The sequence below is a fragment of the Mytilus galloprovincialis genome, chromosome 12, assembly GCF_965363235.1.
Source record: "Mytilus galloprovincialis chromosome 12, xbMytGall1.hap1.1, whole genome shotgun sequence".
Classification (NCBI taxonomy): Eukaryota; Metazoa; Mollusca; class Bivalvia; order Mytilida; family Mytilidae; genus Mytilus; species Mytilus galloprovincialis.
The window spans coordinates 9999785-10019573 of record NC_134849.1 but is presented as its reverse complement, the minus strand read 5'-3'; the positions used below and the strand labels follow the sequence as shown (position 1 = coordinate 10019573).

Genomic DNA, 19789 nt, shown 5'->3' with positions numbered 1-19789 from the left:
CTTAATTTCATTTTAAATTTATAATTGATCTATTTGAAAACAAAACGGAAACAAATAATCAAATAATATGTACGAAACTACCTGTGACATTGCTGCTGACATTGGACAACAAGTTGCAGACAACAAATTTCAAAATGTTTCGTCCAACACGACTTGCACGTGTATTGCTTAGACTACAAAGAAAACACAGCAACAATCTAAGAACACTTTCTACCAAAAATAATCAGTTTTATTTAAAATCAAGGTACAGACAAGAAATGTTTCACATTCGGCTTTCATGATGAAATCTGATGATCTGTTATGTTATTTTATTATCTGTATGAGTATGTTGTCGATATCAATACTGGCTTTGATATAACGGTATGAGAGCGCTGCCGATTTATTGACGGGGCGTGAGAGCAGATTTAAAGCTTCCTACGCTTGATGTGCGCACTACAGTGTCATCAAAAGCTGGTTCCACACGAATAATTATTTATCTTCTCTTGAAAAGGATTTTGACTCTTATGACAATTGTATAAACTTGTTTACAGTTGTACACAAATTTGTCTGTCATTATTAAAAAAAATACATGCAAGGTCATGAAGGTCCTGCATAAAAGAGCATCACATTGACACAATAACATTTACAATACACCTTATTGCTTAAATCCCGTCTGACCCGGCCGCTTGAACTTTTGATGCATACAACAATCACTTTTCCATTGTGTCGTCAGATATTTTGTATTATGACCTCAAAATTTAAAGGAAACCTGTGTGATATCCAGTAATGGTGGACAAATAGCGATAAGGTGTATATTGACATTGACACAGCGTCAGCGTGATCAGTAACATATTTATTGACAAGACTTGACACTTTCCAATTGTAGCTTCTTCTTCTTTAGGTTTCTAGTGATCCTTCAATTATTGAAGATTATTCGCCGGGCGTCGACTATAAAATTTATAATTTACACTTTAGCAACAAAAATAACAAAATCAAAAAATCAACATAACGTATTTACATTTGAAAAAAAAAAAAAAAAGAAAAAAAAAGTGAATTGTGATAAAACTATATGGCAGATTTTACAGTATTGTGTTCTGTCTCCTACTTTCATGTTGCTAACGTGACAGAGACAAAAATGAGTAACGTTAGCGACATTTGGACATGTCACATGAGCAACAACATCTTTAAAAGTTAAAATGTATGCACACAGTGATGTTTAATATATGCCTGGAGTAATAAAATTGTACAGTCTGGTTTAGAATTTCTAAATATACAGAATGTCATTTGCAGGTGTACTTTATATCAAATGAATACACAAGAAACCAAAAAATGAGTAACGTTAGCGACATTTGGACATGTCACATGAGCAACAACATCTTTAAAAGTTAAAATGTATGCACACAGTGATGTTTAATATACGCCTGGAGTAATAAAATTGTACAGTCTGGTTTAGAATTTCTAAATATACAGAATGTCATTGGCAGGTGTACTTTATATCAAATGAATACACAAGAAACCAATTCGTAATAGTAACATTAGCAACATCTACTATCATGACATTACATTTTGTTGCGAACGTCTTTTTGGTGGACGGAATACATTTAAGGTCCTCTTGTAACGATATTACATACAACTTACCTTCTTTGCTTCCCCATCATGTGAAGGAACTGACTCCAAATCTATTTCTGCAAAGGGCGATATCGTAACTCCTATACAGGAGAGTTACAGATCTAAATATATGTTGCTCACGTGACACTGATTTGGACGGAAACGTCGAGCAGTAACGTTCGCAAAAAATAAAACAGCCAATGATATTGATTCCTCAAGTCCTTTGAACCCCTTACGTCATCCAAATTTAATATGATTGCTATTTTCAATTATTTATAAAACCCGGGATAAAAATAACTACAATGGGCTGTCTGAGAACCATTAAGAAAATTGCGATCGTGACATACCACAATGGACGGAAAAGACGTGACGTTAGCAACAATATTATTAAATTACCTTTTTTAGCCTTTACCAATAAAAATCTGCCTTAAAGTTATGATTAAAACACAAAAGAAGACTTTTTATTAAAATAGAAGTCCATGTTATTAGGCTCCACTTATAAATAATACTTCAAAATTCCACTCCAAATAAGCTGGATGTCAGTAAAGTAGGTCATGATGTCTATTCCATGTCCAATATTTTGAAATTGAAAATCCTCTAATTCTAACAAAAAACACAAACACAGAGTAATTTTTATTTTTATTTACTCAGAAAGACACATTTTATTCAATACCATAATGCATTACTCCATTACACAGTCTGTTTCACAGTTTCAGCAATTGCTTTTTTGATGGATACAAAAAAACAATATTTCCTTCTTATTGTAAAATCTGCCACATACATTTGATAACAGAATAGTTAGGGATAGAATATGGGGATGAGAGCAGATTCTGAGATCATACTCTTGAATCCCTGTACTGTACTGCATGATACTATTTGTTGTGGCAGATGATTCCAATTTATAACAGTTTGTGGATAAAATGAATATTTATAACTGTCTTTGGATGTTTGTATTTGCCTAAGTGAGTGTGGATTGCTATGTCTGGTTCTATTGTCTAGTGGGATCAAAAGGTTATGTGTAGGGACTGCAACAATTTCATGTATAATTTTGTAAAAGAAAACAAGTCTGTATCGTAAACGCCTAATTTCGAGTGGGTACCAATTTAGGTCTGTCATCATTTCAGTAACTGAGCTGATGTTATGGAAGCGGTTGCATGAGAAGCGTGCTGCTCTTCTTTGAACTTTTTCAATTTGTGAAATTTGCTGTTTTTGATGTGGGTCCCAAATTGTTGAGCAGTACTCTAATTTTGGTCGGACAAGAGCTTTATATGCGTGAGCTTTAACTTTCGGTGATGCTATTTTTAGGTTTCTACGAATAAATCCAAGGGACTGGTTTGCTTTTGATGTCATGTTATCAATATGTTTGTCCCATTTTAAATTTGATTGAAGAGTTAGGCCTAAATATTTTGTAGAGTTGACTTTTTCTAGAGAGTGATTGTGTAATTTATAAGTGAAGTCTAAAGGTTTCCCGTTTTTGAGTTACACTGAGAATGTTGCACTTAACAGGGTGAAAATGCATGAGCCAGTCCTGCTCCCACCTGCCGGCCGCTTCTAAGTCAGACTGTAATTTAAGTGTGTCATCTGGTTTTTTAATTTCCCTATAAATAATGCTATCATCTGCAAACAATCTTAATGTACTATGTTCAATATTTTTTTTTATGGGGCATAGTTAATAAAGATACCAGTGGCGGATCCAGAACTCTTATTAAGGGGGGGTACAATGGAATGGATACGATTATTAAGGATACAGAAACGGTCATAACTTGGTGTTAAAAACGTACTCGTTATTATATTCATAATTACTAATATATATTAATAAAATGTCCTTCAAACTAGATTTAAAGTGATGCCTGTGTATCAAACTTGTAACTTATCTCTGAACATGCAAAATGGTACAGAATGCAAAAAATAAAAAAAAATGGTGTTGAAATTGAATAACATTATAAATACTTTCCACAAATATTCATCAGATTTTTTGGTCATTTTATATGATAAAATATATCAACTTTATGAAAAAAAACTTGTATTTATTTACGATTAGAATTAGGTAGATTCATCATGTTCATTGAGCAGTTCAGATACATTTGTAGTTTTTCAGTCAGACACTTACATGTATATAATCCATAAATCTCGTGAAGTCTCATGGAGTCAGAGATTTCATCAATATTTTATTCTAAAAAGCCTATTTTATTCATTTCCTGTTAAATATACTGTTCCCAGACGTGATGGATATTTTAAAACCTGATCATGATTTATGAAACAAGAACATATGACCATAAAAGACTTAATTGCACTGTTAGATGGTTAGTATTTAGCTGAATTTATTTTTCTCCTAACGATGCAAGATATTTCTGAGAATTACCTTTAGATCTTGAGTAAAAATCACTTTACAGACCATTTCATTGAGTGTGTAGATAGAGGTAATACAGTGTTCCCGCCTGCCCTAAATAGAAGGGCGCCCCGCCCTTCGTGCCCTTGTCCCCGCCCTTCTGCCCTCCAAAGCCAAAGAATGCCCCCCTCTGCCTTTTCAAAAGATACATTTTACAAATTTCATGCCTTCTGGTGTTTCCGGTAAAATTGTTACCTGAGTGATTGTGTAACACTAATTAACTGACAATAGGATTAAGTTAAATACCTAATGCCTTTGGCAGTTTTATCACCTCTGCTAATGATTGTTCACTGCTAATTAGTGGATTTAAGATAATTGAAAATACTAGATATTTAATACAGAATGAAAATGCTGACATGTTAGCCATTTGTAATGTTTACGTATCATAGCATATGTACACATAAAAAAAAATATTTTTAAAGAAAATTTAAATCAATTTAAAAGGCAGACTAAGTTTTGAGTAAATTGGTAGATTGGTAAAAATGTTTTGTTTTTATAACCACGAGTATGAAATTAAAAGAAGAACCAAAGAAATTTGTATTTGAACATAACAAGATTGCACCACTTCCTGTTTTATTTCTTGTATTATAATCCTCCTTACATAGGAGCACTTAACAAATGCTTTTATTTTTTAATCATAATGGAGTTTTATACCTTCTGTAATATATGCAATGTGTTATTGCATCATTATAATATAATCATCTCTTGTATCACCTGTTATATTTATAAAACTCCCTACTTAGGAGCACTTTGGTGTGCACTTCTTAATACTTTTTTGTAACAATTTACAAGTTAGGTAACTTTCAATAACACAAATACTATATGTCTAAACAAGTAGTTTTAATGTAAATAATTTAATTACATAACAAATTCAATTTTGTTTAGCTCCATCTTTCAGAACTACTTGTTTATTTTTATAGACTTGTATAATTAAGTTATATAAATTATAAAATAAAAAAAAAGATTTTTCTAAGGATTTTTTTCCTGATCAAAATGGACAGTTTGCATAAATTTACATCAATTAAAATGATATGCTTTGTGTCATGGTATGATAATTTGATAATAAAAAAATCTTACTGGAACCAACACTTGGAACACATTAATTTCTGAATAAGGTTAAAATACAAGTAATGTTCTGCAGCTGAGCCTAGCAATATATAATACATATATTCAAGGTTATTAATACACTGCCAAACAGTGCCCTTACAATTTGGGTTATTGCGCTAAAGTGCCCTTTCAGACAAGTAGCACCCTTCTGCCCTGAGATTCAAGCTGGAACACTGTAATATCTTTGGTTTGCTTGCCAGCTGAACCATGAAGTCATTATTAAAACAATATCCAGGCTGACTGGTTGGGTTGTCTCTTTGGCACATTACCCATTTCCATTCTCAATATTATTTGAATTAGTCTCAGTTTACTTTTTAATGAAATGCAGGACAATTAACTATTATGAGAAATTAAGAGTACTGACACGAAACACAGAAAATAACTAAGAGGAAACACAGAATGTTGAAACAAGAAAACAAGTGAAATAAAAAGGCTGAAAACGTTGCACGAAAAAATAACCCTTTACCACCCAGGCCCTCATTGAATTTTTTCTGACATTGCTTAGTACAGGTGTAGCATAGTACCATTTACCGTAAAGAGACAGCAAAACTAATGGATTGGATAAAGGCTCAGCCTATATAAATCCTTTCCTTTACTGTTTATAGTATGGATAGAAAATAATTGACCTTTTCATATATAACATTAATTCATATATATTCCATAAATGTAAAAAAAACAACATAAAACTTTTTAAAAAATATCTCCACTTTCCTACATGGACATGTCACCAGATGTAACTGAAACTACACACTATTTTATTTTTCGCATAAACAAAAATAATTGAAGGAAAATTCTTACTGATGATAAACCAACATAAAAAAATAATTTGCTTCTTCATATTTTTACTTTTTCCATATTTTTTGTCTGTTTTGTAGCAACACAACCAAAGATGTGCAGCAGCTTTTACAGGTCCACAGACTGGTCCAGAACTACCGACGTTATAGTTCAGGTATGATGTTCTTACATTTTATAGCAAATACACTATCATTTATTTTTTACTTGGTGCATATGAGTGTTAAAACTTCATTAAATTGTCATGATTATGTGACATAATGTGTCACTTTGTTTTCCTTCAAATTTACATGTTTTGAATGGTTGAATTTGTGGAAAATTATAATAAAATCAACAGAAAATGTCTATGGATAGTGATCAAGGCTAAAAATGGATTTACCACCAATTTTATGAATAATTTAACTTATCATTTTGAATTTGATTAAAATTAAATTGAAATGTTGTTATTTTATTTATTATTTTGATATATGAGCTATTAAGATGCTTTTCATTTGATCTTTAAAACAATAAATATGTAAGAGGAAGTATGAATATCCATGAGACTATTCCTCCAAAGTCCAAAGAACAATTGCTAATATAAGATGCCTATTATAAAATTTAAAAAAATGGAAATTAAGGGGAGTAACTCCAGAAAGTAATTTGATTTGAACCTAAAGGAAACATTAGATTGTTATTCAGTGCACATACCAAACTATTTACTAAAAAAGAGACTTAATACTAAGTTTCTAAATTTATTCTACAAAGGAAAAGGTCACGGAAGAAAGCAAATAAATTTATCTGGTTTATTTTTCAGCCGATTTACCAGCACACACCAAGGTTTCGTTACCAGCCTTATCCCCGACCATGGAAATGGGGACTATAAATTCCTGGCAGAAAAAGGAAGGAGACAAGGTCGCTGAGGGAGATTTATTAGCAGAAATAGAAACGGATAAGGCCACTATGGGGTTTGAATCATCTGAGGAGGGTTACCTGGCCAAGATATTTCATCCAGCAGGGTCTAAAGATGTTCCCATTGGGAAGGTAGGAGAATATTGATACAGTCAATTGAAGTAAAAGAAATTGATAAATTTCATAGGTGAAGTGAGTCCTGAGCATTCTAAGCTGACTTCTGAATTCCGTATTTTCTTGGGAACAAAAATTTATGTATTAAAACTTTTTGATTTTATGAACTTGTAGTCTTAAATTGGTACTAGCTATAGACATATATAATGCATACTATAATATATATGGACTTTCTCCTGCATTGAAGACCAATCCATGGCCCTTAGCTGTTTTCTACTCTAAGTCTTTTGTCAGGTTGTTGTCTCTGACCATTTTCCTGTTCCATTCTCTATCCTATATAGTTACAAAAAAAAAAAACTCAATGAGAAAAGATTAAAGATGTTTAAAAATAATAATAAAACAGCATATTTTTTTTTTTAAGGTATGCATTTCAGGTTTGGCTAACAAATCCTTGTTTTGAGCTCTCACCTACACAGAAGGGTTGTCTTATTTCATCAAAATATTTAACAAAATTAATCAAAAACATGTAAATCATTTTTCATTGGCTAATTGCAGATAATGAAAGAAGCCAACTAAGATGTAAACACAATAAATTATAATCTTATTTACTGACCCAGATTTATTATTAGGAAGGAAACCCTACACACACATACACTACATATAAAAAAATAAAACCATCAAATAAATGTAAAATGTTAAAAGTGAAGAGTATGCATTTATAAAAAAAAAGTTAACAAATTTAGATTTCACTTACATTAACACTGTACTTGACACTCCTCCAAAATGGATAGATTAAAGTGCCTTTGCTTTATCCCATCCCATGCAAATTTTTATCAGCCCTTTCTGTCTTAAAGTTATGAACAAAATTAATATAAAATAACATACTAATGATTTTTTTTGTTACAGTTACTCTGTATAATAGTAGAAAATGAAGAAGATGTTGCAGCATTCAAGGATTACCAGCCAACAGCAGCTGACGACCAACTTCCTAACAGTGATGCATCTGAGCCTGCTGCACCTCCGCCTCCACCCCCTCCTAAACCATCCCCAGCGGCAGTGGCTCCACCACCAACTCCTTCTCCATCAAAGGCAGCCCCTCCTCCTGCAGCATCTTTGTCAGTGCCTCCATCTGGTGGCAAAGCGATAGCCTCACCATATGCAAAGAAATTGGCAGCTGATAAGGGCATTGATCTTAGTGTTAGTATTTACAGAGAACTATTTATTTATATTGATATGTTAAGGATGTTCACTACTCCGTTTCAAAATAACAAGCTTTTTAAAAGACTTTTATAAATTGATAGCATGTAAAAAAAAGAAACTAAAAAAGCAGAAAAAAATGAAGGGTCTGTGTCCTTGTTTTCGAGATATAAGCCGTTGAAAATTTGGCGGGAAATGATTCTTTCTAGATTTTTCATACATTTAACATTGGCACCTTTTTCCTTTCAAAAACATTGAAAAAATAACAAGAATTTTATATGATTTTTAGCTCACCTGGCCTAAAAGGCCATGTGAGCTTTTCTCATCACTTGGCGTCCGTCGTCGTCGTCGTCGTCTGTCGTCGTTAACAATTTTTCAAACATCTTCTCCTCTGAAACTACTGAATGGATTTGAATGAAACTTAAAATGATTGTTCCTTAGATTATCCTGCACAAAGTGTGTGCTTCGATTTTTGATCCGTCAAAAAACATGGCCGCCGTTACTTAAATAGAACATAGGGGTCAAATGCAGTTTTTGGCTTATATCTCAAAAACGGAAGCATTTAGAGCAAATCTGACATGGGGTAAAAATGTTCATTAGGTCAAGATCTATTAGCCCAGAAATTTTCAGATGAATCAAACAAACCATTGTTGGGTTGCTGCCACTTAATTGGTAATTTTAAGGAAATTTTACAGTTTTTGGTCATTATTTTGAATATTAGTATAGATGAAGATAAACTGTAAACAGCAAAAATGATCAGCAAAGTAAGATCTACAAATAGGTTAAATGACCAAAATTGTCAATTGACCCCTTAAGGGGTAAATGTCCTTTAATGACAATTTTTCACAATTTGTTCATCATATTTGCTAACTTTAAAAAATCTTCTCCTCTGAAACTACTGAATGGATTTGGATGAAACTTAGCATGATAGTTCCTTAGATTATCCTGCACAAAGTGTGTGCTTCGATTTTTGATCCGTCAAAAAACATGGCCGCCCTTACTTTAAATAGAACATAGGGGTCAAATGCAGTTTTTGGCTTATATCTCAAAAACGAAAGCATTTAGAGCAAATCTGACATGGGGTAAAAATGTTCATTAGGTCAAGATCTATCAGCCCAGAAATTTTCAGATGAATCAAACAAACCATTGTTGGGTTGCTGCCACTTAATTGGTAATTTTAAGGAAATTTTGCAGTTTTTGGTCATTATCTTGAATATCATTATAGATAAAGATAAACTGTAAACAGCAAAAATGATCAGCAAAGTAAGATCTACAAATAGGTTAATATGACCAAAATTGTCAATTGACCTCTTAAGGGGTAAATGTCCTTTAATGACAATTTTTCACAATTTGTTCATCATATTTGCTAACTTTAAAAAATCTTCTCCTCTGAAACTACTGAATGGATTTGGATGAAACTTAGCATGATAGTTCCTTAGATTATCCTGCACAAAGTGTGTGCTTCGATTTTTGATCCATCAAAAAACATGGCCGCCCTTACTTTAAATAGAACATAGGGGTAAGTTTTTGTGTTTTGGTCTGTTTTTCTTATACTATATGCAATAGGTCTACTAAAATTGGTGTATAGAATGATTGTAAGGTGTACATGTCTAGCTGACAGGTGTCATCTAACCTTGACCTCATTTTCATAATTCAGTGGTCAAAGTTAACTTTTTTAGTTTTGGTCTATTTTTTTAATACTTTATGCATTAGGTCAACTATATTTGGTGTATGAAAATATTTTATGATCTATATGTCGGTTACGCAGGTTTTATTTGAACTTTACCTCATTTTCACAGTCCATTGCTAAGTTTTAAGTGTTTGTGTTTTGGTCTCATTTTCTTTATTTATAAACAGTAAGTCATATATATTTGTAATATTGAAGAATTGTTAGCTGTACATGTTTGCCTGGCATGGTTCAATATGTTCAATAAGGCATTGTTTACCAGGTGAGCGATTCAGGCTCTTGAGAGCCTCTTGTTAAATATGGCTTTTTAAATTATATCTATTAAAATTATGAAAAGAAAAGAAAAGTAGGGGTTAGCGAGCAAAAAATTTTAATGGGAATATATAGATAAAACCAGAGGATTCCGAATATCTGGCAAAAAATCAAAAACAAGAGGAGCAAACATCCTTAACATAGATAAGGGCATTGATCTTAGTGTAAGTATTTACAGAGAACTATTTATGTATATTGATATGTTAACATACTGTGCTGATTGAATCAAGCTAATAAGCAACAGATACTTCAATTCCTAGGAATTTTTCTTGTTATATTGTATATATTAAGGACAACATGTACTTTAGTATTGCTGGGATTGTTTTAGTATTAAATATTCATTTATATTTTTATTTCATTTATAAACAGAATTTCGGCCTATTTTTTTCATAAAATAGGGGAAAAAATTGTTATTACTGCTGTTTCAGTATCCTTTGATTGGACAACAAATGTTGGTAAAAAAAAAGTTTAAACGGCTAGTTATTAATTTTAGGAAACCTATCTTGTAGTGATTATCTCATAGAATTTATAAAATTACATGATATGTTTTAAACATTATAGCAAGTAGCAGGCACTGGTCCAGGAGGAGAAATCAGGGCAGATGATGTACTCAACTTCTCACCATCAGCCGTGCCTACATCTGTTCCAATATCAGCACCAGAGGGAGCTTTCGTAGACATACCTCTGACCAACATGAGAAAGGTGATAGCAAAGAGATTAGTGCAGTCCAAACAGACTATTCCACATTATTATTTAACTGTGGATGTTAATGTAGATAAAGTTTTAAGGTAATTGCACTTGTAATTTTTAAAACATGAAAAATAACAAGTTTGAAGTTTTTAAATATAATAAAAAGTGTAGTAAATGACCTGCTTTAACAAAATAACCTACAGGAATGCAATCAATAAAACACTAATGAACACTTGTGCTAAAAAATACAAAAATTACAATTTGTTTATGTCGTCTTAAAATTATTGTTGTTTTGCAAAGGATATATATCCATAAGGTTTTGATCAGTTATATGGGCTTTGCTCATTGTTGAAGGCTGTACGGTGACCTATAGTTGTTAATGTCTGTCATTTTGGTCTCTTGTGGACAGTTGTCTCATTGGCAATCATACCACACCTTGTTTATATTTACAAGACTAACAAGAGTAAAATAAAGTAAGTGATCATAGTAAGATTTTTTACCAATGGTGGTAGTTCTTTACAATAAACGCTTGCCATAATAATATAGCTAAGGGAATTGATAGTGGTGTCTAGCACCAAAAATCAATCAACCGGAGAATTCTTGTTTATATCTAAATTTTGTATGGTTTTTTGTTTCAGATTACGTAAAGAACTGAATGAGATTTTATCAAAAGACAACATAAAATTATCTGTGAATGACTTCATCATAAAAGCATCAGCATTATCATGTAAAAAGATTCCAGAAGCCAACTCATCGTGGATGGATGACTCAATACGACAGTAAGTATTACAAATGGCTAGTTTGTTTGCACCTGTCGTGAGTCTGGTGTCATTGTTGGTGTGGTTCAATAGTGTTTGTTGTTTTAAGGAGGCTCGAGCGTATAAAATTTCAGATTTTTTTTTTTTTTTTTTTCATTACAAATTTTATTTATTACTTTATTAGTTGTTACTTTATCATATAGTACAAAAAATCATTTAAACAAATTAATTCATTTTAGTCCAAGTTGACTTTTAAAATGTATATATCATTGAAAAAGCTCCGAATTATCTGCCTTTGGTGCAAAAAATGCCACTTTTTTGGCATTAGAATTGAAATATCTTTTTTAACTCATCGGTGGCCTATATTTTTTATTATTATTTTCAAATAAACTTAATTTTATTTTTGATTTGAGCAACTTCTGTAATTGGGTTCTTTTTTTATTTCATCAGTGATTTTGCTAGCGCTCGTCACTTTCGTATTTTACGAAAGGGTTTTCTCATTGACGAAAGTATTTCAAATCAATTTCGTCACTTTAATTTTGAAAGTGTAAAAAAAAATTCGCAATAAAAACTATAAATCTACCCGTCTTCATGTTTTTGACAAGTTTATGACCTCCAGGTAATTAACATTTTCAACAGGTGTTACAAGTTGTGATTACAACTAATCCGCTTATCGCCATCAGATGGGTCACTTATCCGTAATTTATTAATTAACCCCATAATTGAATGACCATCATAATTATTTCCCCAGGAAAATCAGTCAGTCGGCATTTCAACAACCAGGAGTATAATTTCGTCATTTAATCAAAAATGTAACAACCCGGACAGTTCGCATTTGAATTTCAATATTTCCCAAACGATCACAATCTAAAGTTAGTTTGTCGTAGATTCGTCATTCGAAGGCATTTTCGTCATATTTGATTTAAATTTTCATCAAAAACTTTCAACAATTTCCATTTAAAATAAAGAACTTTCATGTGTTTATTCAAAAAGTTCACGAGAAATGTTTTAAACAGGTGCTTCCTGTATTGTGTTCTACGCATGCGTGAAAGTATCCCTTTGACTATTTATAGACATTAAAAACGTAAAATACGAAATCATTTAGAATCAATTAAACGAGAGAGACAAATATATATCTCTTACTAAAGGAATTTAAATCGAAAAATAATAATTTCCTGATGAATCCGGACTCGTTTTGAATTTATTATCCACGTGTCACTTCCCGTTTTCGTTTCATTTTAAAACCGAAAGTAGTAAACGTGATCTATTGTTGATTTGTTTACAACCTCCTTTCAGTCATTATAATCGTTCCAAAAAGGATATAATACATTTCCAACTTGATAGAAATGATATCCAAATATCGACTTAGACGTTTTATAAGGATAATGATTATGCAGTGAAATAATCATTGCAAATTGATTTCTGCTGTGATTCCTTAATTGTTTAAAAAAATAGAATCCCAACTTTTGTTGTTCAGGAATGACCCCTGGAATAAACTGAAGAGAAATTGTGATTCCATGTCAGAATCTTTCATAATAATAGCCAATACAGTCAAATCATACAATAACTGCCAATCATGCTGGTGCCTCAATCCCTTAAAATCTGACTAAGTCAAAAGATGAAGCTAGTACTATACATCATGGTTCTATTGCTTATACACAAAATAAGGTTGATTTTAATAGCGCGCAAAAGTGACTAAAGCCCTCAAAATCCTAGCTTAAACCCTGATTTCATTATTACCTCTACTTCTCCTATTAGTTCAACAGAAAAAAAAATACCTTTACAAAAATGTATGCCTCCTTAATATAGCTTAGACTTAGGTTTCCAATTTGAACAGTGTTACACTAGTAATTTTTGGGGCCATTTATAGCTTGCTGTTTGGCGTAAGCCAAGGCTCCGTGTTAAAGACTGTACGTTGACTTATAATGGTTTACTTTCACAAATTGTGACTTGGAAGGAGAGTTGTCTCATTGACACTCATACCACAACTTTTTATATCTACATGTAGATAGTAGAATTTCACTTACATTACAGAGTACCTTATTTGTCATCAGTTAAGTAAAACTTAAAGTGCATACTTCTTCATGTAGGTATGAGAAAAACTTGCCACTGTACTTTAATCAACCATCAATCAATCAATGAACGTAGGTATTGTGTTGAGAGAACAAATTTGAAGATAGATTTTTGATTTGCATAGTTTGAGTGAGAGTTATTTCCCATTTGCTGTTATCTTGGTAAGAAAAAAAAATTAATAAATGTGTTTACGCTGTATAATCCTACCTACCTTAATTTTTAGTGTCTACCCTAACACTTTTTATGTCTTTTTGGAATAAGCACTGTTTAAGTCAGACTGATTCCCTAGTAGTGAATAAAATGATATTGCTTACCTTCCGGCCCTAATTTTTTTTCACCACTTGAGCGGAATCACATTTGTTATTTCCCTTGGCTGCTTTTCTAAATTAGAAAAGCAGCCAAGTGAAATAAGTCCAACTCAAATTACCTCATTAAAACCTATGAATTAAGAAGCAGTGTAATTTTTCTTAACTTTAAGCCCCACCTTATAAAGAATTGAGGTTTTCGGTCTGCATTTCATCCCTTCTGTTTGTGTCTCTTATCAGGGTTAAAATTTTATGAAGTAAGTTTTCAATGAAGCTGTGGTCTCAAAAATGACGTATGATAAATGAATTGTATTTAAAGTTTTGACTACAATTTCAATATGCTTTATAGAATGATTATGTGATGATGTCTTTGTATATATGTCCCTCTGGAAAAGATACATATATGATTATGTTTTATATTTTCAGATATAATATAGTAGATGTAAATGTAGCAGTAGCAACGCCAGCAGGTTTAATAACACCTATAGTATCACGGGCAGATATCAAGGTGGGTAACAGTAGACAACTGGTTTAAACACCTATAGTATCATGGGCAGATATCAAGGTGGGTAACAGTAGACAACTGGTTTAATTTAATAACACCTATAGTATCACGGGCAGATATCAAGGTGGGTAACAGGCCATTCATTAGGAGGCGGTACTCGGTACTTTTACCCTCCTATGCTACTGATAAGTACCGCCTGAATTCAGGAATTTTATATAAGATGTTCATTGAATACATTGAAAAGTACCACCTACAAATAGGAATGTACCGGTCAACATGAAAGATAATGAAACCCCTGTAAATGCGGGTAATGGATATTTGGTTTCAAGTTATATGTACAGCTTGATTCAAAGAAGACAACTTAATCATGCACCAGGAGTTCTTGAAGTAAAATGTATAAAATGGTAGTGACCACATATATATATACTATTAAATGAACCGAAAGTTTGCTTTGCTTTAACCAACCATATAGTTATTGTAAGAAAATACTAAGTATGATGTCGAAAATAACTTTTAAATGTTTTTTTCAGGGACTATCACAAATTAGCCAGGATGTTTTAGCTTTAGCAACAAAAGCAAAAGAAGGAAAATTACAGCCTCATGAATATCAGGTATTTTTTATAATGTTATTGAATGGTTATATTCTCTATTGGAATATATGAAAGGTTTATATTTGAAATAATTCTGTCTTTTTATATTTTTTTAAAGTAATTGACTTTTATATGATATCTGCTTTTTCACAATTTACTTGATTGACAGTATTAACTGTGTATCCCTGTTATTAGTTACTGAATTTCCAGTGTGAAAGCTCAGTAAAAAGTAATCAAATATTATAAGTATTAACAGTTATATTACACATACAATGTACAGTGAATAAGTATAAAATTTCTTGGTAAAAATCACAAATAATTCTTTAATTTCAGGCTGTATATTATAATTGTAAATATATTTTTGGCAGATGTTATATTGAGAAATATAAAATGAGCATAAAGTATAACATAATCTAATTATTTTTATTCTACTCAACACCTTAACTAAAATTAATATGGCTCGTTTAATTTTCACAAAATTTGGACAAAGTATTGACTTTGACCCTTTGACAAAAATATAAAAATTTCAAAAAGTTTGAACCAACCGTTTTATCAGAAAAATTACACTGGTTATATAGCAGTTTGACAAGCACTTATTTTGATCATAGAGAAGCTTAATATTCCCTAAACAACACAACGTAATTAAAACGTTTAGCTGATTTTACAGAGTTATCTCCCTGTAGTGTTGGGTACAACCTTAAATGTTATATATGAGCTGTGTCAGAAATCAACCTTATGCAAGTGTTATAAATATGTAAATGTATAAGACTGATTGATTATGGAACATTCATTAAAAAAACGATGAAATAAAAGATAAAGTATGGTTGATTTTGTAGTATTCGATTAACAATGCAACTTGCAAACAGTCCCAGACTTTCAGTTGAAAAACTGAAATGGATTAACAGATGTATTGATGTTGATTTGTATAAGTGAAAAAAGAAGATGAGGTATAATGCCAATGAGAAAACTCTCCACAAAATACCAAATGACACAGAAATTTACAACTATAGAATAAGGTCGATTTCTATCGGAAGCAGCTCATGTTTATGTTATATGTAAATCTCTTCTATTTTATTTTCCAGGGAGGAACATTCACAATCTCTAACTTAGGAATGTTTGGTATTAAATCATTTTCTGCAGTCATCAATCCCCCTCAGGTATAGTCATAATTCAAGATTTATTTTTAAATTTCAAGCTTGTATTTATTTTTAGTGCAAGTTTGACCCATTAATTGGTTTGTTTTTTGTGACATGTGAGAAAAAAAATTGCATTGAAATACCTTATTGTAAGATAGGTGAATTTCAAGATGAAAGGAAGAGTGAAAATATTGTTTAGAAGGAAAAAATCAGATTGAAGGGGGATTTTAAACAATTTAAATCTTTTGGGGTATAATGGGGGGAAACAGGTCACATGGCTTCACATCGTTGACATTACAGAAAACCTAAATCGCAACAATCATCTTTTTTAACTTACCTGTGATTTATCAAAATAACCTTCTTTGTGTAAAAAACATCTTATTAAAGTGATTTATTTTATGAAGAATACATATTGCATAATAAGTGAAGCTTATCACACAGTTTTTAGAAATGAGTAATTACCTAAGAAACAATTCATGGCTGCCATATTAATTCTCATATGACATATACGGTAATTTGTCAACAACGAAAGCCATCTTTACAAGATTTTGTTTGGCTGTTCCGTTTTACCCACATATAATTTTATTAATAACATTAAAAAAGAGATGACTATATTGTATTTGAAGTTGACCCTACATATAATGTGGTTTTTACTGTCAACAATTGAATTTACCTGGTTGTATAAATAAGATGGGTGTAAAGCTGGACAGCCAATTTTGTGTATCAATGTGTTTGCCCTCAATGTAGATATTCTACAATTATACTGGTTGGAAAATATATAGGTCGATGAATATTAGAATTCACTTCTAGAAATTTTAAAATAATAAGATATGATGTATTTTCAGGCCTGTATTTTAGCAATAGGTGGTGCAGAGAAAAGACTAGTGGTAGACGAAGACAGTGATAAAGGGTAGGTTACTCTGTAGAAACTGTTTTAAAGAGCCCACTATATATAGAGGCCAGTAAGAGAGTGAGAAAATTAGGCCATTATAGGAAACATGGATTTTCATTGCACTTTTGGAAAGGAGACAAAGTACATATATCATAAAATAGTTGCTTCTGGGCCCTATGTACAGGAAAATTTCAGAAATCTTCAGAATTAAAAGTTATCTCAAATAAACAATGTTTTGTCACATAATTTTTTGAAAAATGAATGAAGCAAATGTCCAGTACAATTCTTGAATATCTGGAATGGGCTGTGGACAGTATTATTTAAAAATAAATCATGGTTTATAATATCAGTCTTTAAAACATTATGGCAGGTGAATATGACTTGGATCTTACATGTTATTCTTAGGATTCACCATTTTACTGTCAAAATACATTGGTTCTAAATGAGAACTCTGCCTCTTCACCAATAAAAACCGACTTAATGAAGTTAAGAGTGCTAAATATGACATACAAAAAAACATTGGTTCAAGATGGGATACTCTGGCCTATTTACCAATAAAAACTGATGTTATCAATTACGCTCAGAATTAAAAACCACCAATCAATCTTTTAAAACAAAATTTCTATGCTGTATATTTCAGGTATAGTTCAGCCAATATGATGTCAGTGACATTAAGTTGTGACCATCGAGTAGTGGACGGGGCAGTCGGAGCACAATGGCTAGCAGAGTTTAGAAAATTCATGGAACGTCCAGAGACCATGTTATTATAGCTGTGTTATACCTAGGGATTTTTAATTTAAGTGTGGACAGTGCTGTTAAGAATATCATGATATAAAAGTGCTGTTTGTGTAAAATGGAACAAAATGGACATTAGACTTGAATTGATTTTCATCATTTTATAGTGACCGTTAATGTATTGAAAATTCTGATCAACTGACAATATAATAGATTGATCTGTATATTAAAGAACATTTGTAATTAAGAAGTCTAAAATATTTATTCTTGACAGATGGACACATTTTTAGCAGTTACAGTATTGTTATGTTTGAAGTAATTATTTTTACTATTTATAATTATGAAATAAGTAAGTTCTTGAATATCTGGACTGTATTATTTATTTTATTAGTTAGATTTACAATTATGACAGTTGTATCAAGGAATAATAATCTTAGAAAGTTATAATAAAGTGCTATTCTATGAATATCAAAAAGTTAATTTTTATCTATAATTCTACTGAATTTAATTGTAACGTGACAATTAAAGAAAGAATTCTTACCTGAAGAATATGATATTAAACAAATCTGTCAGATAATTGTTTGATTTTTAAGCAAAACAAATACATCCTGTGTTTGAGCTAACATGTTGGAAAGATAAGGGGGAATATGCATCACATCAGCCAGTTAAAATATGAATTTTGAATCAGAATAAAAATAATTAATAGTTCTTGACTCTGCAAGTATATGGAAGGAGAATGCTGTTTAATATAAGTTAATGAATCTCATTTTGTTTCCTTGAAAGTATTCATATATTTCTAGAACATGTCTTTTTGAACAGCAAATTTAAGCTGATGACCTGTTTTGTTCTGAGGGCATTCTCAAAATACAATAGAACTTTTTTTGTTGTTGATTATTTTTTTGCCTTAAAAGGTAAAATTTATCTTATTTAATTGATCCAATAAAATGATTTACATGCTAAACACAATTTGTCTGTAGACTGATTTTGGACATGAATTATCTTCCCTTTTTGATGCTACCTGAACTCATTATCTACCCTTATATGTTGATTATTTTTTGTTTTTCCTTTTTTTATTTGAACTAGTTTTTTTGGTAGACTTTCACTTAAAACTGTATTGTAATTTTGTTGTTCATGGGATTTATTAATGTTTCTTTTGTTTTCTCTTGTGAGCTGTGGCCATTTTATATCTGTTTTCCATCTGAGATGTTAGACGTTCCCTTGCCTGTGTGAACTATAATTACTCTGCAATTGTATACATTCAAAGTAAATCTGAGATTCACCGGTGCTCATTATTAATTACATGATATTTTGTTGTAAAATAACAGGTTATTCAAAAAAATATAAAAGATCATGTGTTTTTGACAATAGTTATGAAAGTAAATCCAGAAATTTAGAAAGGTTTTTTTCTTCATTTGAACAGAAAGCAAGCTAAGAAAGATTTCTTTTTCATTTGAACGGATGGCAAATTAAGAAGAAGAGAAAAATTAGACTTATTGCCTGAAAATTGGTGAATATTGATTCTGGTATGAATAAGAATGATATCCTACTAAGGTCAATTGTCACCAATATTTCTGCAGTAACTCTTCATTATAACACACAGTGGTATTATCTGTTACTAAATATCTGTTTTTAATTTATCAGAACTTTTGTATAATCAGTGTGAGAATCTGAACAAATTATACTTAGTTTGTTCAGTTTCCGTTGTAATGTTTGTGTAAAATACATGTCAGTAAAACACAAGTATAAACGTGATAAGTTTTGATGATGTTGTTAGTAGACATTTTATCAGTTAATGATTGGTTCATTAAAATGTGATATGAATATTTAGATTTGTCTTTCGTTTGCCTACAAGACCATATTTTATCTTATCCATTTGAATCTGAAACCCACCACAATCTATCTGTATGTGCCTTTCCCATGTAATTCAGTGGTTGTCTTTTGTTTGCCTACAAGACCATATTTTATCTTATCCATTTGAATCTGAAACCCACCACAATCTATCTGTATGTGCCTTTCCCATGTAATTCAGTGG

General features: G+C 31.4%; 1 protein-coding gene across 1 annotated transcript; it reads left to right on the top strand.

The window, feature by feature from the left end:
• The first annotated feature begins 69 nt into the window (after positions 1 to 69).
• Positions 70 to 18164, top strand: LOC143054371 (dihydrolipoyllysine-residue acetyltransferase component of pyruvate dehydrogenase complex-like). The gene is made up of 11 exons (XM_076227375.1): positions 70 to 244; positions 5959 to 6032; positions 6669 to 6895; positions 7784 to 8074; positions 10635 to 10861; positions 11402 to 11542; positions 14326 to 14407; positions 14935 to 15015; positions 16077 to 16151; positions 16976 to 17040; positions 17663 to 18164. Exons 1-11 carry the CDS (start codon positions 135 to 137, stop codon positions 17790 to 17792), a joined length of 1503 nt encoding a protein of 500 aa, XP_076083490.1. The 5' UTR covers positions 70 to 134; the 3' UTR covers positions 17793 to 18164.
• Positions 18165 to 19789: the final 1625 nt, after the last annotated feature.

What these genes read in the sequence shown, in the direction of transcription:
- LOC143054371 (XM_076227375.1), top strand. Translation starts at nt 135, where the DNA reads ATGTTTCGTCCAACACGACTTGCACGTGTATTGCTTAGACTACAAAGA. An exon ending in CAGTTTTATTTAAAATCAAG is followed by an intron (nt 245 to 5,958) that starts GTACAGACAAGA and finishes TCTGTTTTGTAG; the next exon opens with CAACACAACCAAAGATGTGC. An exon ending in AAGATGTTCCCATTGGGAAG is followed by an intron (nt 6,896 to 7,783) that starts GTAGGAGAATAT and finishes TTTTTGTTACAG; the next exon opens with TTACTCTGTATAATAGTAGA.